This window comes from Eumetopias jubatus, unplaced genomic scaffold (genome assembly GCF_037043125.1).
Source record: "Eumetopias jubatus isolate StellerSeaLion01/CBP00866 unplaced genomic scaffold, mEumJub1_p1.0 scaffold_16, whole genome shotgun sequence".
Lineage (NCBI taxonomy): Eukaryota > Metazoa > Chordata > Mammalia > Carnivora > Otariidae > Eumetopias > Eumetopias jubatus.
Genome location: NW_028274822.1, coordinates 87,776,968 through 87,802,660, shown reverse-complemented (window position 1 = coordinate 87,802,660; position 25,693 = coordinate 87,776,968). Strand labels below are relative to the sequence as shown.

The 25,693-nt window shown below is 44.2% G+C and overlaps 1 protein-coding gene across 2 annotated transcripts; it reads right to left on the bottom strand.

Moving 5' to 3' along the window:
- Positions 1-590: 590 nt before the first annotated feature.
- TCTN2 (tectonic family member 2) lies at positions 591-23,653 on the bottom strand. 2 transcript variants are annotated; one of them, XM_028092461.2, is made up of 18 exons: positions 23,469-23,653; positions 23,217-23,324; positions 22,646-22,734; positions 21,626-21,821; positions 18,272-18,372; positions 15,439-15,635; positions 14,644-14,770; positions 13,718-13,859; positions 12,381-12,446; positions 11,462-11,596; positions 11,129-11,206; positions 8,329-8,406; positions 7,401-7,512; positions 4,702-4,808; positions 2,136-2,289; positions 1,280-1,405; positions 1,041-1,129; positions 591-810 (listed from the first exon to the last, which is right to left on the bottom strand). In XM_028092461.2, the coding sequence occupies exons 1-18, from the start codon at positions 23,548-23,550 to the stop codon at positions 707-709; spliced, it is 2,091 nt and encodes a 696-aa protein (XP_027948262.1). In that variant the 5' UTR covers positions 23,551-23,653; the 3' UTR covers positions 591-706. The 2 variants fall into 2 exon arrangements, with proteins under 2 accessions (XP_027948262.1, XP_027948263.1); XM_028092462.2 differs by lacking the exon at positions 8,329-8,406.
- Positions 23,654-25,693: the final 2,040 nt, after the last annotated feature.

Sequence of the window (25,693 nt, the reverse complement as noted above, 5' to 3'; positions counted from 1 at the left end):
CCGCCCCCGGCATCATGCCGTGTGTCCCCTCTTAAGGAGCCACAGGAGGAAAATCTCTCAAGCCTCAACTAGGAAAACTATCCTTCACCGAAAATCGGCTTATTTTAAGTCCGGGGTCTCTGATTCCTGTACGTAATCATACTTGCGCTGGCTTCCCCTCCTGGTCTTGTTTTACTCTCCTCCCCATATACTTGCCCTCCCTCAGCCTCCACACCTTCCCTCATCAATTTATTTTGTGCATATATACAAAATAATACATAAACTTTATAGTATACACGTTTTTAAGGCTTTAAGAATTACTAATTCTTTCTTTGGAATAGAGGAAATTAACCAAACAATTCATCGGAAATACATAATTTGAAGAAAATACTAACTTTCTAAGATAAGAATAACATACGTGGACCAAAGCTCCTGTGACTTTAGTAACTTGTGATACACGAAAGCTTCTAGTAACATTTATTTACACAGTTGACCCTCTTGTGCATTTTGCTCAGTCTCATCCAACGATGAGAATGTCTATTCTGAATTGCTCTGCACATCCGGATAGTTACATATGTGAATTAAATTCACAGTGCAATTAATTAAAAAAATTTTACAAAAATAAAGCACTGCATTTATTACAATTTTACAGACAGGCACACAGGAGTACGACAAGTCACTGAAGCAAAAGTCTGTGGTCTGTGAGAAGTCAGGTGGTAGATGAATTTCAAGCTTTGCGTGTTCTGGTCCAGGGGTTACTGAGGAATGCAGCTAATACCAAGAAGGATACCAACAGTAAGCTCTTGGCCACGCACTGAGAATAAGCCTCACCTGCAAGAAAATGAACCAAATGAAGCACAATTCTTATTTCTTAACTATTTTGGCAATTAGGTAGAAATAAACCAAAACAGTAATAGTGATCACTCCTAAGTGGCAACCTTATTAGTAAATCATTTAAAACTCTTTCTATGTGTTTTAAGTTTTCTGTGACATATATTTTTAAAAAATACTTTAATAGGCAAAACATAATGATAACCCTTCCAGAAATCTGCTTTACCCACCTTGATAATACCGGGTCAATGGATACAGAAGTTGCGGCCAACACACCTCATTTCTGTTACAGTCATACTCCGTAAAATTGATCTGGAATCTAGGAAACATTTTAGAAGATTATAATAGGCACAACAAAGCACGCTCTTGATGAAATGTGTCAAACTTGATTAAAGAAATAAACTTCTTCTTTTCAAGCAACTGTTTTTCTGCTTCCTAATAATGGTAACTAGGTTGTCAACTGGATTACCTTGTCAGTGGACGGGGTAACCGTGCAGGTATCTTAATAAACTGGACAGATGCACTGACAGGAAAAAGGTCGGCCTTATCCTCACAAGTAAGCCCACACTGGAATTGCCAGTTCACCGTAGAGAACCTGGGAGGAAAAGATTATGCAGGTAACACATCCACCAATCGTTTCTAGTCTGTTAAGAGCCTGAGGGAACCAACAGCAGCAATATAAACTGGGATTCTCTTAAAGAAGCTTCAAATTCTACTAATGCTTTTTCCCCCTTTGGACATATGCACAAGGAGGGAGAGTAGCATGGGGAACCTCACAGGCCGGTCACCCTGCTACAAAAATGAACAATATAACAAGAAGAACAGCAACAGCTAGCCATCTTGGAGGGTTTTCCAGGTGCTGGACAGAGTACGAAGGCGCTCGATATGCATCATGTACGCACACACCACATCACTCTCAGAAGAGGGCTACCGGCTGTTTGGTGGTTAACATCTGTTGTTTCTGCCTATCCAGCACCCCATCCCCTTTTTCTGGCACCTGCACCCCAGCCTCCCCTTGGGGAAACGCCTCCCCACAGTATTCCCTACTCAGTATGCATGGATTATTATATTCCCCCCCCAAATTTCATCTTTGTACCCCGAGAGTCCGTGCAGAATCCCTTACACACAGCTTTATAAATACCTGTGAGAACAAGTTACCATTATACACATAGTTGATAACATATTTCATTTATACACATAATCATGTTGCTAATAACTGCAATTCATAAATAATCAGATTGCACATTAGCATTTCCCTATTCTTTGGAGCACGAGCAACTTTACTGACTCTCTCTAAACTACACTTACCCCAGATGCAATCATACCTTGTCTCTATGCCAACTATCTCCTGCTGAGTAATCCCTTCCACTGCACCAGCATCTGAGATGAGGATGCGTATATGCAGTCGGGCAGGAATATCCACGCAGATGCCATTCACACTGACAGGAGGGTCTGCACCTGTGTCAGGGGCATCTGCACCTATAGAAATACCAAGTTTGGAAAAAATGATAACAGTTTTCCTACAGTGCCATGATACAGGGGAAAAACTGGGAACTGTTATGAGACAGGAATCACATGAAGGCATCTCTCGTCTCTAACAGGCCCTCGGTATCATCACCCCGAGCCTGTGCTAGCGCTTGTGTTCAAAATGTCTCCTTGTCTGTTCAGTCAGTCACCAGAACTTTAAAATCCCAGACCCACATAATAAAACCAGACATCCTGATTCAGTTCCCAAGCCCCAAGCTCCCCCAGAGTTTTAGCAGAAATACCATCCAACTGCAGTAAAATACCATGAGGCTGAGTCCATGCTCTTGCTGTTCTAGTACAAGCCGTCTAAGACATTCACAATCCATGCGAACGACTGTAGTTAGGATGGACTAAACAGTGAAGGAGCAATAGGGTAACACAATGGAAGAGAATACAACTGACTAACAAATGAATAACAACAGGAGGCGGGTGGCAAGTTGTGAGGGGACACTGGAGGGACTTGAAAGTTGGTGACAGGTTATGACTTCCAACTTCCTCCTCCTCGATGCACGCGTTCGACATCTCTTCTGTTTATCAACCAGGATCAGGGTTGATTTTGGCTTAGAGACAACATAGAAGCCAAGTGCTTTCACCTCAAAGGCAGCAAAATGTCATCACCTCAGACTTCCTACGTAACCACCTTGGGTTCTCCGTCTTGAAACCTCCCATTCTTTCTACTTCTCAGGTACTTTACTGACTCCTTCCCTCCATCCGTCGAGCATGCCACAGCCCATCCAGCTAGCCTTGTGGCAAAGCCGAGGGGTTGACAAGCCCCAACCTCTGGTTTCTGTCTCCAAATGAGGATCTAACTCTGGGCCTAGTGACTTGAGCGCGGGGCACAAGAGGATCGGTGAATCACAGCCTGAGAGCCCCATCGCCCCCAGGACCCCTCCCAAAGTCAGAGAGTGATATGGGGTGCTTCCGGCCCACAGACGTATTACATGATCCCTCACCGCCTCAAGAGGGCAGGGGACCTGGGTGTCGTAATGATCCAAACCAAATCACAAGGGGTGAGGAGAGCACAGGCACGTGTCTGGATGGTCCTCTGTGTGAATTCCAGGCTGCTGAGCGGAAGTGACCAGAGGTGGTACAGAAAGCAGGATCCAAAAAGCTGCTTACCACCAGCTGGGCAGAAGGGAGGGGCACAGCAGGATCCTCAGTGACAGGAGGGGACTTAGGACAGCAGATGCTGTCGAGCCAATTCTCTCTTTCTGGCCCCAAAAGACAATGCCATTAATCAGAGCCCTAGCAGAAGCTCTCCTGTTGGCACATTTCCAGTCAAGACTCCCCTTACTTGCCAGCCGGGGAGCCAGCAAAGAGGCTGGAAGCCTGGGTCTGGGTTCCAGCTCCGCCACGATCAACTGAGCCCTTGAGCTTTGCCCTGACGAGCTGAGTGAGCGGCAGCTCAGTGGCGGCCAGACGGACGTTTTAGATTGGAAGGTGACCCCAGCCCTGCTGTGGCAAGGAAGTGTGGCTCATGGCTACTATCCGGGCCACGCACACCCTACCTCCTCGCGCTCGATCCTCTGCCAGCCCGACGCTGCAAATGCCTCCGCCTAAAGGCCCAGACCTCCAGCCTTTCTACCTGGCCTGGGTGGGGCCTGCTACCCTTATCTGCTACCCCTGCACTTCTTTCTGCTATAACCGCTGTCCTGAGAGACAATTCACACACCATACAATTCACCCAGTTAAAGTGTACAATTCAGTGGTTTTTAGTATATTCAGAGCTACGCAGCCATCACCAAATTCCATTTTTGCTGCCCCAGAAAGAAACCCTGTATCCATCAGCGGTCACTCCTCACTTGCTCCCACCTGCGCCAGCCCCTGGCAACCACCCGTCTGCTCTCTGTGGTGACAGATCTGCCCCATCTGGGCCTTTTGTACACATGGCACCGTACAGTTCGGGGTCATGTCTGTCTGGCTTCTTTCACTCAGCATCATCTTTTCAATCACCTTATTTTAAATTAACAACATTGCTTTTATAAATTATAAAGTCCGGTCTCGATTGCCTATATTCCTGGCAAACGAAAACAGCAAAGCAAACTGAAATGCACTGAAAATCTTCAGTCTTCATTTAGACCTCCTTTTACAAAGGCTGTTAGCTCATAAAACAACTGGGCAATCTGAACCTCATGTGGATTTCCTCTTAAAAAAAAAAAAAAAAGCACAAAAAACCCACAAAGCCATCATGAAGAAGAGGTAAAGGATGTGAAGAGCCTGCTGCCCGGAGAGCTAACCTCTAAACAAACGTCAGTTGAGCCACAGCGAAGGAGGAAGACCCATCCCGTGGGCTCCCACGCACGGCCAGTGCCGTGCACTCCTAGCAGCAAGTTACACGCACACACGTCCGCAGCTGTGACTTACGGATTATTTCGAGCCAGTCGTCACTAGGATGGTTGTAATCAGAGTTGCCTCTCATCGCAACATGAGTTGCTTGTATTAATGAGTCAAGTCGCTTGACAGCATTCTCCCTGCAAGAGAGTAAGACATTTCTCAGCACATGGCCAGTGGCTCTCATCCTGAAGTCCTTTCCAGGTTGTGCTTGCCTAGGACTAACTAGGCAACTAGTTAGCTAGTTGCTAACTCTTAAACTAACTCCCCTTAGTTAGGGAGCCTAACTAAAATCTGCCAGAGGGAGTGGCATTAAAAGCTGGCTGGGCATCTGCCCGTCCAGGATGGACCTGAGCTGCCAGGGTAAGACATACAGAAGCAATCGTTTACTTTGGATTTTAAATATTAGTAATTTATGTTGGTATCATGTAGTTTACAGGCTCCATTGAGTGTCATAAAACTTGGAAGGTGCGTAGATCACATTCCAAGTTACCAGGATAAATTTACAGGCCAGAGGGATCTGAGAGCAAAAGGAACCTAAATATTTTAGCTAGAATTTTGAGCCAGAAGATTAAGTGAAGATTAAAAATTAGAACTTAGCGGGCTTCTGGGTGGCTCAGTCAGTTGAGCATCTGACTCTTGATTTTGGCTCAGGTCGTGATCTCAGGGTTGTGAGATCGAGCCCTGCGCTGTGCCCCACACTAGGTGTGCAGCCTGCATGGGATTCTCTCTCTCCTTCTCCCTCTCTTAAACAAAAACAAAAAAAACCCCTGAAACTTAGCATCCCTCCTTTCTGGTGATGTCATTGGCAGGTACAAATCTTATAAACTTCAGGGGAGAGACGCTGCAGATTCCAGCCTTATTCCCCACGACCAAGAGTTCTGCTAGTAATTTACACCTACAGTCTACTTCCCGGCTTAGTGCCTCCCCATCTTTTCTCAGCTCCCCAAAGAACCATGCTACCCAGGATGTGTTATAGATGAAATGGGTGTAAGAATGGATGCAATTAAAAACCACAACAAGATACCACTTCACACCTACTGGGACGGCAACTATCAAAACAACAGAAACTAACCAGTGTTGGGAGGATGTGGACAAACTGGAACTGTCTCACATTCCTGGTAGGAATATAAAATGGTGCAGCCACTGAAAATGATGTGGTCGTTCCTCAAAAAAGTAAACATCTAATTACTATATAACCCAGCAATTCCACTCCTGGGCATATGCCCAAAATCACTGAAAGCAGGGACTCAAACCAAAACTGGCACATGAACGTTCATGGCAGCGTTGTTCAACAGCCCAAGCTGGAAACAACTCAAACGTCCGTTAATGGATGGACAGATAAACAAGATGCGGTAGAGCCGTACAGTGGAACAGGAGTTGGCCACACAAGGGAGCAAAGCACCGACACCTGCGACAGTGTGCATAACCCTCGAAAACATTAAGCTGAGTGGAAGAAGCCAGACACAAAAAGTCATCTATGGTAGGGTTCCATTTATATGAAATGTCCAGAATAGGTCAATCCCTAGAGACAGAACACAGATCGGTGGTTGCCAGGGGCTGGGGGAGGGGGGAATGGGGAGGGATAGTTAATGGGTACAGGTTTTCTTCTGCAGAGATGAAAATGTTTTGGAACTAAACAGGGGTAGTCGTTGTATAACATCATGAATGCACTAAATGTCACCAAACTATTTACTTTAAAATGATTAATTATCTTACATGAATTTCACCTCAATTTAAAAATAAAAGAATGTATATGCATATCCATAAACACACCTTCCAAATGCCACCCAGACAATTAAGTGCAAAGTTCTTTATACACCATGTAACAAGGCTTATGTATTTTTTTTTTTTAAGATTATATTTATTTAGGGCGCCTGGGTGGCTCAGATGGTTAAGCATCTGCCTTCGGCTCAGGTCATGATCCCAGGGTCCTGGGATCGAGTCCCGCATCAGGCTCCCTGCTCGCCGGGGAGCCTGCTTCTCCCTCTGCCTCTCTCTCTCTCTCTCTGTCTCTCATGAATAAATAAATAAAATCTTTAAAAAAAATTTTAAAAAAAGATTATATTTATTTATTTGAGAGAGAAAGAGCAAGAGCACAAGCAGGGGGAGCAGCAGAGGGAGAAGCAGACTCCCCACTGAGCAGGGAGCCCAACACAGGACTCGATTCTAGGACCCTGAGATCATGACCTGAGCCAAAGCAGATGCTTAACCGACTGAGCCACCCAGGCGCCCCAAGGCTTATGTATTCTTTCAGTGTTATTCACACCAATTATATCTGCCTCCTGTCCTTTTTATGCTTCTAGGAGTATTGGGTTCCAACAATTAACAGACTTTAGCAGAGTAACTGCATAAATATGGATGAAAGGGCCCTAGTCCCAAGAAAGAACTCTATTTTCCCTTCTATCGATGTCTGATTCAATTCTTTTTTTTTTTTTTTTTTTTTTAAGTAGGCTCCACACCCAATATAGAGCCCAACACTGGGCTCAAACTCACAACCCTGAGATCAAGACCTGAGCTGAGATCATTAGTCGGACGCTTAACGGACTGAGCCAGCCAGGCGCCCCTGAATCAGTTCTAAAGAAACTATAATTTTTTCCACTACCACTTTACACAAGTGTGTTTTGCAGACTGCAATTTTTCACATTCATGTTGTCTTTAGTTTTCATGGGGTGAATTCATTTTAAGCAAACCACTCAAAACACAGGCAGATTCGCCAATGATACGCTCACCTGAGCTGAGTACAGTTTTCATGGATCGCAACTTCTAAAAGACATCCAGATAGTGCATTTTCTCCAAACAAAATGGGTTTGAAAGTTGCCGATGCACACAAACCCCTTCCAGCTAGAAAATAAAAAGAGTATCCTCTTACCATTTTTGCTAAATGAAAGTAAAGATTTACTTCAAAGTTTTTCTTGGAAAACAGACAGAAAACAATCAGTAGAAATAAAGTTTCCAATTTTCTCAAGAACTGAGGTCATTGTTACTCTAATCCTTTCAAAGCTGAACAGAGGCGCCTTTCTATATCAGAATACCTGGCCCAGGATCAATGGTTTATTCTGAACATGGAAGTTAATGCCTTCTGGCAGATGCAGGCACTCACCACCAAGGCAAAGATTTTCCATTGTTTGGAACAAAGTTATGGTCAAATTTCCAATTAGCACCATCCTGGGCTACAAGCAACGATGACAAGAGACTCTCTCCAGCCAGTCCCGTATTTAAAGATTTTGTTTATTGGAGAGAGAGAGAGAGAGCACACCAGCATGAGCAGGAGGAGGGGCAGAGGGAGAGAGAATCTCCAGCAGACTCCCCCCAGTCACGGAGCTGGACTCAGGGCTCCAACTCATGACCCTGAGATATGACCTTGAGATCATAGCTGAAATCTAGAGTTGGCACTGGACCGAGCCACCCAGGCGCCCCAGCCAACCCCATGTTTAAATCTCTCTTACAAATAACCAGCACTTCAGGAGCAAATAATGTTAAATTTAAAACCAAACCAAAGAAAGTTGTGGAAGCATGATCTCCTCCACCCTCCCCCCACCCCGGCTAAATAAACCAACCAGAATTCAAAGTGATTAACTACTTGATTAGATTCAAAATAAGGCAGTATTTCCAATTCTAGTTTATCAAAGAGCGAATCATATTACCAAACCAGATTACCCGATTGCCAAAGGTGTAAAGTCGTCTCATTCAACCTGTTGGTATTTAGAGCTCGAACAGGCTTGCCAAGTTGGTAACCTAGACAAACACAATAATGAGAAGTAGCTAAAGTTAACCTAACATAGCAACCCCTCCTCATCAAGTAGTATAAAAGAAGAATATGCAAAGAAAGGAAACACACAGGCAAAGCTTTGTCAGAATACGCTTGAGACAAACCATCTTCTTTCCTCTTCTTTTGCTTTTTTTTTAACAAAGATATCTGTGTGACTTTTTAAAATCAATTTTGAAATTAAAATCCGAAAAGGCACGAGCAGGCAAGAGTCAGTCCAGGGCCCTCACACCGGGGAATCAAACGCCAAGCAGGCCAGTTACTAAGTACTGCTGAGTGATCACTACTACTGGTCCCAGGCGCTTTGAAAGGAGACTTACACCAAAGTAACCTTTCGATGGGACACTCTAGTAAATCAATCCCACCCCGGGACGATTCAGGTCCTATTCCCGTTCTCTCCTATTGGCCTGCGCCTTACTGCTTCCACTTTTTTACTATGAAAATGTTCACACGTACACAAGGGTTGAAAGGAACACCACCCAAAATCAACAGCCGTGAATTTCCAGCCAGATTGGTCTTCTCTGTATTACATAAACACATACATACATATTTATTTTGGGCGAGACCTTTTGAAAATAAGTTGTAGACTTGACACTTCACCTCTAAAAGCTCTAACATACAACTCCTGAAATGAAGGATATCCTTCTACATAACCATGATACCAATATTTCTCCTGAGAAAATGAATAATTCCTAATAATCAAAGTATATCCAGTTCATACCTCTATCTCCACATGTCCCCAAAAAACATGTTTTAGAGCCATTTTTACAAACCGAGATGAAATCAGGGTTCACGCCTAGTGCTTGTGTTTCCCACGTTACTTCTCAGCATTCCTGAACCAGCCGGAATTCAACCAGGGTTCATCCCTGCCCATCCCCACCTCCCGTTCCTTGCTGCCTCCCTGGCCCCCACCCCAGGTTATTCCTGTTCCCAGCCCGCGCTATCTGCTTTCCAAGGTACAATCTCCTCCACACAGCCCAGAATAGAAAACTTGCCGAGGGCAGAACTGTGACTCACTCTGCTTTTCTTCCAGCACTGAGATCAGAACCTGCACAAACTAGAGACTTCACACAGGTCCTTAATGGTGGGAAGTGTAGGTGAACGGTCAACATTCCACTTCTCTGATGTTCTAGAATGCCTGTCCGTGAGACTAGCACACATTTATTAATTATCTTGTATTGTTCTCTGTTGTTTCTATGACCTGGTGCCGTCTTTCCAAGTAAGAGAATTAATTCCTTGAGAATCGGGCCCATGTAGTGTACTCCTCCTAAAACCCTTCCTGCCTTGGAAAGTGCTAGAGAATGGATGGCCGTATATACACAAACTATCTCACGGACTGACTGGTTCTGGCTCATAATCAATTTATTCTTTTTTGACAAGAGCGTCAACATTTTTCACATATTCTGATGGTGTTTCTCAGAAATCCTGTGAAATTAAATAATGAAATGAAAACCCTTAAATTCCAGGAGCCTGCTTTGAAATCCAACCATAAAATCCAAAATTCCACATTAACAAGTACACTAAAATTTCATTTAAAAGAAAAAAATATATATAGGTAAAATGGAACATGCATTATTAAATCAACATATACAAATATTGAAAATCACGCAAACTAAAAAGTTATTTTAACTTTAAAAAGTTGTTCGTTCATGGTTACTTACTGCCTAGTTAAGAGTAGTAAAAGGAAGGGACAAGTTTTTAAAAAACAATGATAGTTTATCCAACATATATTTACTGGACACCTACTATGGTCCAAGTCAGTGTTGCCCAACAGAAATATAATGCAAACCACATATGTGATTTTAAAATATGACACATTTTTAGAATTTTTTAGACATTTAAAATTTTTTTTCTGGTAGCCCCATTAAAAAAAGAGAGAAAAAGTAGATGAAGTTAATTTGAAAAATATGTTTTATTCAACTCAATATATCCAAATATTACCATTTCCACACATGCCATTGGCCACATTGCATGGCTAGCAGCTGGCATTTTGGACGTGCAATCCTCCCTACTGTTCCAGGTGCTGAGGAGGCAATGGTGAATTAAAGAAGCAAACAAATACACAACAAATCAGGTGATGCTATACTTGTACATAATCACAAAATGCACAACATGACCGGAAGTTCACAGTCCCTGTGAAGTCTCTCCACAGAACCCCAGGTTAGGAACCCATCATCTATAGCTTCTTAGTTCTATAAAAGCTAATTTGGGGTGCCTGGGTGGCTCAGTTGGTTAAGCAACTGCCTTCGGCTCAGGTCATGATCCTGGAGTCCCAGGATCGAGTCCCACATCAGGCTCCCTGCTCAGCAGCGAGTCTGCTTCTCCCTCTGACCCTCCCCCGTCTCATATGCTCTCTCTCTCTCTCTCTCTCATTCTCTCTCTCAAATAAATAAATAAAATCTCTTTAAAAAAAAGCTAATTTTGCCAACATTATTCGGCATTATCTTTTTTTCAAAAGACTAGTAGCTAAAGAGAAAGAATGTTTTGCATTTACAACTACACTTACAACATGTCTGGTAAAAAAAAAAAAAAAAAAAAAGTTGTTACCAGAAAAAGAATACAGTGTCACAAAAGAGAAAGAGAAAGGTTAGAGTCACAAACTAAAATTGGAGTGAGTTACAATCACTGTAGCGCAAGAGTACTGAATTAAAATATGTTTGTAGGATCAGCAATTGACATACACTGTCTTACCTGGATTCCCAGAAAATTCCTTTTCATCACCACTATTATAGCTTAAAAATTTTACTGTAAATCTCTGTGTCATGCTCCCTAGAAATAAAACAAAATAAAAATATAATGCGCACCATTTCACTAGGAAAAGAAATTATCCCCCATAGTGTTATTTTCTTTACCTTATAATTACATCTTGACATGCAAAAGAAAAAAAATGTTTTCTATTAAATCACAAATACAAATAAGAAACAAGTCTGACTTAGTTTTACGTGTAATAATTATGAGAATCGTAAAGAAAGAAAAAAAAAAGTTTTAAGCTGAAAACATTCTCACTGCCCTCAACAAAGTTACCTTTCTGGTGGGCATTAATTTTTGCTCTAATAATTGTGACATTTATTTCGCTGATTGTATTATTATTCCATCTGAAAATATAATGTTCTTCCACATTTACGTTTCTGGAGGCTGATTCATTGCTTAAAAGTGTTTCTGCAAATAAAAAATACTTTCATAAATTAACAACCCTCCTTGGATTCAAGTCTATTATTGGCCCCACCAAGTCAGCACTGGCCCCCTCCTCTAGAGCATCACAATGTCCTGGGTGAAGTCTGCCCTTTCCTTCCATTTCCATACCCCCAGAATGCGGCTCATAGCTCGATACACAGCACAGGCTCGGTCAAATGTTTGTCAAAGATGAAGGACTACAGAATGTCGGCCCGATAGCCCCATAGGAGCAGAGGCCCGCTGTCTAGCTCACTACTATGTTGTAGGTACTTTGCTAAGATCTGATGAATGAATACATTTGAGAATTTTAACACACTGTAATGAAATATCTTTCATGCACAACAAAAGTCCTGGTACTATTAGCCAAACTCTGAATAACCTGTTTGGCTGCATCAAAACTGCAAAGTTTAGTTATTTAAAAAAAGAAGAAGAAGAAGGAGAAAAGAGAGCAAGAGGCCTCCATGCTGGCTCCCTGAACAACATTTCAGAAAAGGTCCACAGGCCCTGAAAACTAGCAGGGACCCTGGAGCCCACAGAACTCAGGGCTGTGAGGATTGACTCCAGGGCGCAGGTACCACTCTGAAGCAAGGCAAGACGGAATAAGGAACAAACCAAATGTGGAGCAGACAAAACTCTAAGTGTTGTGAACCTCCTTAAATTCTTCATAAAAATCTATCTTCCTCCCCCCTCTAAAAATAACTGCATATTATTTGTAAGAAATGACCTACATATTTCTGTAGAGGTGATATGAAAGCGTTAATCCAAATACCTGTCCTGGTGATGAATTTGTCTGGGTCGGCTGCTTCCTCATAGGTTACTTTTGGTGTAACGATGCCTGAAAAGATACAGAAGTTGGCCTCCCGAGAACGACACAGCCCAACACGATCGTGTTTACTTATTCAAGGGAAAGCTTATCGGGCAACTATGGTAACTGCGCCCAGCCTGTGTGCCAGCTACCGACCTCTCTCCCACTCCCCAAATGCCAGCCGTGGGAACCCCACTGTCCGTGGTGTCTGGTCGTGGCTGAGGAGGGGATTCCAGTCAGTGACAGAGATGCGGAGAGCTACTCTCCCATAGGAACAAACATGCGGTCCACTGCCAGTGGGAACGGAAGATGGTGCGCTCGCTCTAGAAGCGGTCTGGTGCTCCCTCAGAAAGTCAAATCACCATGCGACTTGGCAACCCCACTGCTGGGTGGACAGCAGAGAGAGACGCAAACGTGTGCCCTCACAGACACGTGCACACCAGCGTCCACAGCAGCACGATCACAGCTGCCAAACGCGGGAACAACCCAAATGCCCATCAAAGGATGAATGGATGACATATGTGGCACAATTATTCACAGGATGGACTAGGACCCAGCCACAAAAAGGAGCGGAGTTCTGGTCCATGCCACGGCGTGGATGAACTTTGCAAACATGATGCTAAGTGAAAGAAGCCAGACACAAAGACCACATATTATAGGATTCCTCTTATATGGAAAGCCCAGAACAAAGCAAATCCATAGAGACAGAAAGGGGGTGAGCGGTCAGGGTATAGGGGTCAGGGTATAGGGTCTCCTTTAGGGGAAGGAAAATGTTCTGGAACTAAACAGAGGGGGTAGTTACACAGGTAGTTACTGTGAAGGTACTAAATGTCACTGAACTGTCCACTCTAACATAGTTAATTTTATGTTATGTGAATTTTACCTCCATTTGTAAAGAAGAACTAACATGCAACATGCTGCCCTATGGAACTGGACTTTTTCTGAAGAAAACATTTTCCTCAATTGGCAGTTCAAATATTTTAAGTTAATCCAGTAGAAGTGATTTATATCCTCATGAGATCCCAGTTTATGTAGACATTCAGGTCTGTATTCCTTTCTTTTTTTTTTTTTTTAAGATTTCTTTATTCATTTGAGAGAGAGAGAGCACACATGGGGAGGGGCAAAGGGAGAGAGAGAGGCTGAGATAGCAGACTCCCCACTGAGTGCAGAGCCCAACAACAGTGCAGGGCTCCATCCCACGACCCTGAGATCATGACCTGAGCCGAAATCAAGAGTCAGTTTCTTCACCGAATGAGCCACCCAGGAGCCCCACGTTCTCTTCTCAAACCAATGTACCATACCTCCTACCGCACCATTCTTGATCTTCGCATTGATAATACCATCTTGCTCTCGGTACACTTCCAAATTAGTAGTGCAGCGAACATCAAAATTCTGAAGGAATGCCACTGGCGCGTCCTGCACGCACTGCCCAGCCAGGGACACCTGAGGGTAAGGGGAAATCCCAACAGGGCTATGACCTCTTTTCAAGTCAGAAAATATAGGTCAGCGTCCCATACAGATTTGCTTTCTGCAGCCTGCTCCTCCTGCTGGGTTAGTTTCAAGAACGAATTCACTGGCTAGATGACCCATAAATAGACTATGTAGTTCATTTGCTAATCAAAGTCTGGAAGCCGCTGGTTGAGGAGACGTACTTAACAAAAACAAAGAAAACTCCCTGCTCCATTTACTTTGCAGAAACATGATTATATTCAACTTAATTTTCTCTCCCTCAGGACAACCAGATTCTTGTTAAAACCATAAAAATGGAGTCCTAGAACAGTGAAGAGAGATGGTTTAGACTCCCATGTTTTCTTCCCACAGATATATGATTTTGGACTTAAAAAAAAAAATGAAGATCACATAAAACTCCACAGCCTTGAGATAATTTTCAAAGTTCTGGAATATTATATTAAACTATATACTTATAGCTTACTAGAAATCAGCTGTTAAACTAACAGAAGTGCAGAATCGTAGTTATGTCTATGGAAATTGATAGAATGTCTTTTGGTTGTTATGTTCACTCTGAGATTTAGCAAAATCAGGGGCTAATTTAAGAGAGGCTGTTTAAAATAAAATCCACAGACCATAAAGAGTTGAGTGCCTGGAAATTCCACAGGAGAAAAATAAGGAACTTAGGATGAGAGTTTTTAAGTGCAGAAATTCAATTAACAACAGGATGGGAAAAAAATGTCAAAGGCCCCTAGCATCTTAAAATTGAAATTCTTACCTGTGGAATGGTAAAATATGCCTTGTCTACAGTCATGATCGGATCTCCTTGCTTATAACCGAAGTCTGAAAAGTCTCTTAGATCAGTATGCAGATTCACTTCAAAGGAAGAGTGCTGCCGAGGGGAACTGTAAATCAATGAGAAGGATTACCACTAATACTCGCAGCTATTATCTGCTAAAAACAATTCTTCTTTTTTTTTTTAAAGATTTTATTTTATTTATTTGACAGATAGAGAGAGAGCACAAGTAAGCAGAGAGGCAGGCAGAGAGAGAGAAGCAGGCTCTCCGCCGAGCAGGGAGCCCGACGCGGGGCTCGATCCCAGAACCCCAGGATCATGACCTGAGCCGAAGGCAGCCGCTTAACCGACTGAGCCACCCAGGCGCCCCTAAAAACAATTCTTCTTTTAATTTTTGTTTTACCTTTTTAATTACAAAAATAATAGGTGGACTAAAAGCCACAGAGGTATACACTTGAAAGTGGTTAGAGGTTAATTTTATGTTACAGGAATTCCACTTCAATAAGAAGAAGAAGAAAGTTGTAAAATTTCAACATCAGGGGAAAGTACAAGAAAGAAAATCAAGACCCCAGGAGCCCAGCACTCCTTCCCCAAACCCAGATGATCACTATTAACTGCAGTATCAACAATTTCTCTTCAGTGAGGCCCAATTCTTTCAAATATTTAACGCAAAATAAACTTGCTAACGGAAATCTAGAACCGAATCTCGAATGGAGGCGGTCAGGCCTGGGCCCGCGAGAGGCCGTAGGCACCCGTGGGCCGCGTCGGGACACGTACACGGAGCCGTGGTAGAAGTAGCCCAGGAAGGGCGAGTTGGCCGGCGAGGACTGCACACACAGGAACGGGAACCAGCCAGGGGCCCCGGGGGTCTCCTGCACAGAGCACAGGTGGTCAAACTCCGGATTGACGTCGCCTCCAAAAACGCCAGTGAAACAGTCCTCTCTGAACAGCTCTGTTAGATTGGACGAGCATTCCTTGAAAGGAAACACAGAGGAGCAGTGAGCAGACAGAAGCTTCTGTGGTGCCCCTCAGCTCTCAGGCGAGCAGGACGCCGCTGAAGAAGCATGGAACGTAGTCTCTGTCCGGGCTACTAGCGCTTTGTGCTCACAGGAAGTAAAATCCTGCTAGAATTTCTCTCAATTCCGTAATGAGCCTCCAGGTCAGGAACTTCAAACCTTCCAGGGAACTACATCCTTACTCAAGACATAAGATGTGCCCACAAAAAAAAAAAAAAAAAAGGAAAGAAAACAATATGAAGAGAAGATAATATGGAATAGACTCCAATTGGGGAATAAAACAGAGTAAATTTCTCTCTTTTTAATTGCCATCACCATCCAAATCCCTAGCCCAGAGAAACCTAAAGACATTTCGAGTCAGGGCAAACAGTCCGAACTCTGTAAGGATCCTTAAGGTCCGTATGACAACACGACCCAATTAATGTCATCAAGAAGTGACTTGATTCCTGTATTCAGTTATTCATCCATATTCTTCCCTGTTTCACATAGCATTGAGAGCTAAAATACGCCCTGAATCCCTTGTTTACTGACAGTAGAAAAATAAATTTTAAACAAGAACAATTCAAATTAAACAACTGATCATGTCTAACATGGTAAGTAGCAGCTATCCGAAGACATCACTGATCCAGAAGACTAAGCAAGGCCAGTGGTTGGTGCTATGTACATCGATACCAAACATGACAAACACAAAAGAAGTTAGAAACCGGGCATAGGACTGCAGTCTGGAAGACAGAGGAAGGGAATACCATCTTGACGTTTCTACTGATGCGGATTTATGATGTGCTGTATTTTTAAATTAAATATAATTGTTATTATAAGTACAATTGCTAGTATGAGAATTACAACATAAATGAAGGCCCTAAACTTTCCTTTCTGCTTTTCCCTTTTCTGTTCTGTAAAACCAACCACGACATAATTGTGCTCAACCGCAAATGGGAGTGACTGGGGTAACAGTGAATGTGCCTCTTTCGCATCTCTCATTCCTCTTAAATTGCAAAGAAGGATTAGAAATACGTATTTGACCCAGATCAGGCAACGGTTTCCTAGATATGACACCAAAAGCACAGGCAACAAAAGAAAAAACTGATGAATCGGACTTCATCAAATTAGGAAACTTTTGGGCTTCAAATGACATCTACAAGAAAGTGGACGACCTACACAATGGGGGACGTTTGTTGCAAATCACATACCTGATTTGGGACTAGTATCCAGAAGGTATAATGAACTCTTATAATTTAACAACGAAAAGAGAACCCAATTAAAAAATGGGCAAAGGATCTAAATAGATATTTCTTGGGGCGCCTGGGTGGCTCAGATGGTTAAGCGTCTGCCTTCGGCTCAGGTCATAATCCCAGGGTCCTGGGATCGAGCCCCGCATCAGGCCCGCTGCTCAGCAGGGAGTCTGCCTCTGCCTCTCCCTCTGCCTCTCCCCCTGCTTGTGCTCTGTCTCTCTCTCCCAAATGAATAAATAAAATCTTTTAAAAAATAAAAACTAAATAGACATTTCTTCAAAGATATACAAATGGCCAGTAAGCACATTAAAAGATGTTCAACATCATTTGCCACTACAGAAATGCAAATCAAAATCACAGTGAAATACCACTTCACACCCAGGAGGAGGCTAAAATCTAAAAGATTATTGTAACAAATGTAGGTGAGGACATGGGAAAAATCGCAACCCTTCCACGCTGCCGATAGGAATCTAAAACGGTGCGGCCACTTTGGAAAACAGTTCCTCAAAAGGTTAAACATACAGTTGCCACAGACCAGAGCAGTTCCACTCCTAGGTACTACACACACCCAAGAGAAACGGAAGCCCACGTCCAAACGAACCCTTGCACACAAATGTTCACAGCAGCTTTATTCATCACAGCCAAAAAGCGAAAGCAATCCAAATGTCCGTCATCTGCTAAACGGATTGGCAATCTGTGGTCTATCCCTGCAATGGAATGTGACTCAGCCATAAAAAGGAACAGAGCACTGACACCTGCCACAATGTGGAACCCTTGAAAACAAGATGCCGCCTGAGAGAAGCCAGACACAGAAGGCCACAGGCTGTCAGCATCCACAGTGTCCAGAACAGTCCAATCCTTAGAGCCAGAGCGTGGAGGAAGAGGGGCCTGGGACGAGAAGCGGCCACAGGAGAGACTGCAGAGGGGCACAAAGGGTTCTTTTTGGGGTGATGGAAACGTTCTCAAATGGAGTTGTCATGAGGGTTGTGCACCTCTACACATTTCCCAAAAAAATCACTGAAACAATGTCTTTTTCTTCCTTTTTACCTCTCCATGGAGGCTTCTCAATAAGACAGTTAACACCACACTCTCAGTATAATCATCTCAATCCTGACTTTGTCGGAAGGGATCCATTTTTCCCTTCTCTAAACTAGACCGATGGGACTAGACAAGAAAATACTCAATTTGAAAACAAGCTGCAAAAAAAAAAAAAAGAAAAAGAAAACAAGCTGCAACACAAAACACAATCTCAGTTTTCAAAGCCCGTCGCTCAAAAAGCGGTGGACAGAGAACCGCTGGTATTCTTCACATGCTCTCAGGTATCAGAACTTTTGTGCCCGTGATCAGAAAGGACATACCCACCTGGTCACAGCAGCAGCGAAGGTCGCAGGCCCCGGCTGTCAGATTACAAGGACAAGGCCCAAGGGGCTGATACACCTGGTTGGGAATTACCGTCACATTCTCTGAAAAGTGCAAACGACAGAGAAGTCCAGCTATGAAACACTCTGACAAAGCACTGCCACGTTTTTTGACACACAAAAGAAGGCTGAGTCATTGTTTTACAAATCACCAGGGCCAAATATGACACATGAAGGAATCCCTGAGCTACGCATAAACCCTAGCTGAGGCCTGTTATCTACTACACCCACAAAAACCCAAATATAGGAAAATACGCTAGTTATAATAAACTGAAAGTCACGGTTGATCTTAAAGATAATCAAGTGACTAAAACGGATAAGTTGGGATAAATGTAATGCACTGATTTTGTTTTTCAATATGCTGAACAATCCCTTTCATAACACGGCTGACATTGAGCACTGACTCCTTCAAATTCATTACCTTCTCCAGCAGATAAAACCAAAACTACGGTGACATTTCAGACAGCTTATCTGGGGCCTATATGGCCACAAGATTATATCTAGTCACGCTACCTGCTCAACCTCATATCCTTTCCCACTGCAGACCCGACTCTTCACATCCTGATTCTGGTTCAAGTGTGAAAGTGTGGAGGAAATTAATAATTTTTACATGGATTGGAAAAGGAATATGTTATATTCCATTTCAACCTCCGAACTCAGAATCCAGAGAGTAATGTTTCCAGTTTCTCTGCAATAATTTATTGGGTAAAATTTTCAGTCTGCTGAATTTTACTTTTTTTTTTTTTAAGGAGGCTTCACACCTAGCGTGGAGCCCAGTGCAGGGCTCAAACTCGCGACTGTGAGATCAAGACCTGAGCCAAGATCAAGAGTCAGATGCTTAGCCAACTGAGCCACCCAAGCGCCCCCTGAATTTTACTTTTGCCCTAGGATTTGGTACATGAAAAACTATGTAGCGATTCTTTCTTTTTTTTTTTTTTTAAGATTTTATTTATTTGACAGAGAGACAGCCAGCCAGAGAGGGAACACAAGCAGGGGGAGTGGGAGAGGGAGAAGCAGGCTTCCCGCGGAGCAGGGAGCCCAACACAGGGCTCAATCCCAGGACCCTGGGATCATGACCTGAGCCAAAGGCAGACGCTTAACGACTGAGCCACCCAGGCGCCCCTGCAGCGATTCTTCCTTTAAACTCTATGTAACAGTTAACTTCAATGACATTGACAGTTGAAGTTCTCTAAAGAACCTCTAACTACATAGTCTATGCTACAGTATAGTAGAACCCCAGTATGTCAATGGCATCGGGAATGAGGAGAAGGTCTCAATAACAGACTATTTTACCAGGCAAGGCTCTGACCATCAGCACAATCAAACCCATGGGATGGAAGCAAGGCATTTTAGAATTGGGTTTTACTATATGATCTATTGATAGATGTTTGTGTATCTATGTCTCCTCAGCCATTTGCTAGTTTCATTAGGCATACCATGAACCTCCTGTCTGTCCGTCTATCCTTTTTCTTGTTCTGAGCTCTGTCTGACTGGGTGCAAAACGTTTCATACCTTCATGGGGTCAGAGCAGACATCTCATAATTACCAGTATACAAATACTCTAATTTTCCTTAAGTTTGGCTATTCGTACATTTTGAAATATTCCCTAAATGTAGTGAATATTTTTTAAAAGAATATTTATTACCTAGATGTAGTCAAAACAGTACTTTTTAAAAGAAAAAAAGCCACCACTTTGAATGGTAGAGCTACCATTAATCCCTCCCATACTTTTTTTTAAGCACCCACTGGATATTATTTTGTTGGTTTGTTTTGAATTTTAAACATAAGAGATTGTTTTTTCTTCTAAAACCAAAACTTTAAGCCTTTAAATAGGTCACAGATTCACATGTTCAAAGAACTCGAGGATCTAAAAAAAGGTACGCGGTGAAGTCCTCACAGCCGGCCCCTTCCTGTTCCCACATCACTCTCCCAAATGGTCTCACGTGGTTAGCGTCGCGATAGCCTTCCAGAACTTCTTTATGCAAATATAAATACATATTCTCACTCCAGGCTGTAGGCACCCATCTGCATCTGCTTTCCACGGCTGGTGATTTGTCTTGGAGACCCTTCCACGCCAGCACGCTGAGGGCAGGGTGGCCCACTGAATGGCACCATCCTACCTTAGCCTATCCTCCTCCACTTCCGTAATCACACGGAGGACCACGGGGAGGGCATGTGAGGAGGGAACGGACCCTGTAGGAGTCTCAAAATGACAGACCTTTGCTACTGAGGAAGAACGTGTCTCCCTTCATCCCAGATGACCGGAAAGGCAAGAGATGCTGGAGCTGGTTGCAGGAGACAGGGGGCATGGCGGTGGCGCCCCTCAGAGCGGACCCCTCACCACCGGCACACCTACGTTCTCTTGTTCTGAGAACACTGCCACGGGAAAGGGAGAATACTACCACTGTCAAGTCTACACACACACGTGTGCAGTGATGTCTGCTACAGTGCTGGTTACACATCACAAGCCGGAAGTGCCTTCAATTCCAGCAGGAAGAGGCCAGTCAGATAAACAAGGGTTCTCCACACGATGGAACACCAGGCAGCTATTAGAAAGAACGAAGTGAACCGACATTTATATGGAATTTATTTTAAAAGTTTATAGAATAGTAAATAGTGTGTTGTGTGTTGTGTGTGTGTGTGTGTGTGTGTGTTGTTTTTAAACAAGAGAACACCACACTCTTCCATAAATTAAGAAGCCGCATCTGAAAAGGCAGCTGGTGGCAAAAGCTTTCACTGAAAATCTATTGTGGGTTTTTTTGTTTGTCTTGTAAACTCCTTCATTAATCTTTCCCTTGCTTTTTTTGTTTTTGGTTTTGTTTCAAGATGGGGTCACAAGAGGGGCGCCTGGGTGGCTCAGATGGTTAAGCGTCTGCCTTCGGCTCGGGTCATGATCCCAGGGTCCTGGGATCGAGCCCCGCATCGGGCTCCCTGCTCGGCGGGGAGCCTGCTTCTCCCTCTGCTTCTCTCTCTGTCTCTCATGAATAAATAAATAAAATCTTTAAAAAAAAAAAAAAAAGATGGGGTCACAAGAATCAATACACAGAAACAAACTTCACTTTCTCCCTTGAAGGCAGTCTACAAGGATACAACACTAGAGTAAAACAAAAGACATCTTAATTAAGTAAAATAGGACAAAGCGAAAATTTCTTAAAATAAGAAAATTAAACAAAAGGGAAGTATGTTTAGAAAGGCAAGACTGACTCAAGAGCAGAGCTCACAGATCACGTGACATATGCTTTGCGTCCAACAGATAATGTTTGACATGAATGTTTTTACCATCAAAGACTTCACTTGCCTGAGGCATTATGGGCCAAAGAAGAGTTGGCATAAATTTCCACTCGAATGAGTAGATGGGCTAAACAGGATGAATTGCGAGATGCTGAAACCAGGAGAGTCTGGACCATACACGGGGACTCTGAGAAGGAATCCATTTCATTAGAGGAACACCTTTGCCGACCCCTCTTCAACCTCACTGTCACATCCAACGCATTCTGAAAGGAAAATATGCTGTCCCTTTTAAAGTGACTCAACACAGCGTGAATCATTTTAAGAACACATAATGGAAAACACAATAAAATCACACGTCAGCCTCAGTTTACTTTACAAAAGGAGAACCGTATACAAAGATGACATTGTTCTGTTCAATCCCACCCTGTTGCAAGCCCTGATTCCTTATCTTCAGTTTAACAGAAAAGCAAGCCACTTTTGGATAGAGAAGACTAAACACAGGTCTGTCTGATAAATTAACTCAGTGTGTCCACGTCTTTTTAGTTTCTTTATCATCCTACCAGCATATCAGCAGAAATTAAATACACACACAAAAAGTCAATGAAAACAGTCCCCAGTTCCTGGGATGCAAGTAAAGTCTGCCTTTCTCAGCCTTTAACTCCAGAGTTGATGTTTGCACATACTAGGCACTCAATAAAACATTTATTAAATGGAAGATATTTCACTTCTCCTGGCTTGAGTATCCTTACACGTAAGCTCAGAGCAGGGTGAGGTCAGTGGTTCATGAAGATTTTTGAGTCACAGATCCATCTGATAATCTGATGGAAGCTGCCAACCCTCTCATCAGAAAAATGCACATATAATGTTACGGACAATTTCAGAAGGTTCACAAACTTCTTGAAACTCGTCCAAGGACCCCTGACCCTAGCGTCAGCACTTCTGGGCTGAGCGGGTGCCTACTAGATCTGATTACCCACAGTTTCATGGTAGTTCCAAGCCCAGAGAAAACTGTATCATGTCCAACCACGAGAGCACGGCAGAAACACTAACTGTGGGTCTCCACAGGTGCTACCAAGAACATTTTTACCTCTGGCCTTATCACGGTGGGGGTCACAGTCAAGCTCCAGTCTTCTGTCTCATTGGTCAGCACTCCACAAGCTGGAACCGGCAATAATCCTTTAGGAGAGAAGATTAGGATGCAAGGTAGTATTGCTCAGCAGCTAAGGGTGTGCACAATGGAATCAGGCTCCCTAGGAGGGAATCCTTTTCCACGCCGAGGACTGGGCCCATCACAAGCTGTGCAACTTCGGACAAGTGACAACCTCTCTGAACTGTAGTGTCTGCATTTGTTAAATGGCATGAAAGGATATTACTGTTCTTACTAGGAAAATGTGGGGATTCGTATAAAGCACAGGGGACAGACAGCTCAGTGAATGCTAGCCATGACTATCCCAAGCTTTCTTTCCCTGAGCCTGTCCGTTGGTCCTCTTTGGTCCACAGCAGCCCCCTATCCCTGCTCCCATGGAGACTTTGCAGGGGACGGCGGCCGGGCACCCCGGGGATGCCACGTCCTGCGATGCCACCTCGCCGGCTCCGTGGGCGGCCTGGCCCTGCGCCCCCCCAAACGCCACCCCCACCGGAAGGGCCCGACGTCTTACCTTCCTTGTCCTGCAGCAGGGCCAGGGACACGGTCACATCCTCGGTGCCTCCGACCAGGGACGCACTGACCGCGGGCCCGGTCATGTGGATGAAAGCAGGAATGAAAACTAGGCGGCAAGGAAGGGGAAGGGCGGACTTACAAGTTGCAAGGACTCCGGGAGGAGTCGCAAGTCTGGCCCCTTAAACGCCTCGTCCCCAACCCCCACTCACCCCCACCCCCGGCCTGCAGGCCCCTGTCCTGCGGTACACACCCAGGTCGCCCCACAGAGGCCTCAGGACACCCTGCAGAAGGAGGAGCCCCAAGAACAGAGGGGAGGGCGGCGGCAAGCCCATGCCTGAGGCCTGGCGGGGCTCGCTTCACAGAACCCCGCCCGCCTTAGAAGCCGGGAAGCAAGGGACCCGAAGACCCGGCCCGCACCGCCCCGCCGCCGCCATCTTGTCAAGCCAACCGGAGCTATGGCAACCGCCAATCGGCCGCAGGTCTGAAGGGCGGCGGGCGGTGATTGGGCGGACAACAGGAGAGAGCCCGCCCCCGGCCCGGGACCCAGCAACCCGGCCCCGCCCACAGGCCCTGGGCCCTTGAATCTCGACCCAAGGGATCAGGAAAAAGTAAGAGTCTGCGTCCAGTTTAAAGAGCTCCCCCAGCCCAGACTTAATTCAGTCACACGGCATGAGCGAGCCTACAGGCACTGGCTTCTTAAACACGCTCCTTAATAAACTTGATTTTTACGGGGACTTTGGGAGAAAGACAAAAAGGGGGTGAGGCTGCAGTGCTGTAATTGTGTAGCGCTGCTGAATTGTTACCCTCCCAGTTTTTTGAAGTTTTGTGTTGTTTTTATCGCACAGAGCTGTCAGCGCTACGAAAGCAGATCTTATCAAAGAATACAAAACGTTTTGCCCAGCGTTAGGACAGATGCCAAAGTATCTGAATATTAACGTCAATAGCTTCAAAGCATTCCACGCCTTATTACAGTTCCGTGACTAGGCGTGCAGGCTCTGAGGTCGCTGTGGGATTTCTCGCTCCTTCCGCGGTTAAGTGCCCTGGGGCAGCTCACCCAGCCTCTCCAAACTTGAGTTTCCTCATCCATAGAAGGGAGAGATGAGTCCCTCCCCGATAGGATTGTGTGAGGATTAAATGAACTATAACATACTAATGAGTCTAGACCAATGCCTGGCATATAGTAGGCACTCAATAAATGTTCACTCATTGTTAGCTCTCAGAGGGATGGTATGCCGGTTAGCTGAGAGGATCCATGTCTGCACGATACCTGATAACAGCAAATGCCAAATAAATGTTTGCCGTATTAGTTGATCAGCAAACCTAACATTCTGAAAGCAATATGAAAGCTGAGGTTCTACAAATGCCTTGCACTGAGCTTTGCTTTGTTCTTACACTCTTGCAAAATCGTGGGATTTGTGCAGTGTACTACTGGCAGGAAATCCCGGCCACCACCCTGCACATCAGCTCTAGGAGAACTGCAGTGTTTATATCTCTTGCTATCTGGGACTAAAGCCTAGGAGAACGTTACTAGCAGGAGGTTGTCAGACACATTGCTGTTATTTACTATTCAAGAGAGTAATAAGCGTTTTCATTGAGGAAAATCGTTGTCTTGAGTTACTTGTAATCCCTGGGTCAAAATCATTGTCTTGAATTACTTGTAATCCCTGGGTCAAAATGCTTTTACATCGAGGGGAAACATGAGAAAGTAATTTAGGCAAACACAAATGTTCGTGGGGGTGTTTTAAATACACTAAAGATCTTGGGGCGCCTGGGTGGCTCAGTCGTTAAGCGTCTGCCTTCGGCTCAGGTCATGATCCCGGGGTCCTGGGATCGAGCCCTGCGTGGGCCTCCCTGCTCCGCGGGAAGCCTGCTTCTCCCTCTCCCACTCCTCCTGCTTGTGTTCCCTCTCTCGCTGTCTCTCCCTGTCAAATAAATAAATAAAATCTTTAAATAAATAAATAAATAAACAAACTACAGATCTTTATCCTCACTGAGTTCTACTTTGCTAGACCTTAACATTATTGCCATGTTGTCACATACTGTAGGTAGGCATCGTTAGTACCATAGTTACCTGTATTGGCAAATATCACTCATCAGACACTCAAAATAGGAACATTTTTGTTTTAGGTCAGTTGGAGACCGTCCTTTCCTTACCAAACAACAGATAAACCTGTCAATTCTTCCAGCTGCGACATCCTGCTACAGTAAAGAAATGCACCGGGGGCACCTGGGTGGCTCAGTCGGTTGAGTCCAGCTCTTGTTTTCGGCCCAGGTCATGATCTTGGGGTCATGCGTGGGATGAAGCCCTGCGCCAGTCTCCTCCCTCAGCAGGGAGTATGCTTGAGATTCTCTCGCCCTCTGCCCCTCCCCCTGCTCTCTCTAAAATAAATAAATAAATCTAAAAAAAGAAAGAAAGAGAAAGGAAAAATGCACTAGATAGTAATTCACAGGGATTCTCTAACCCTCCCAATTCTG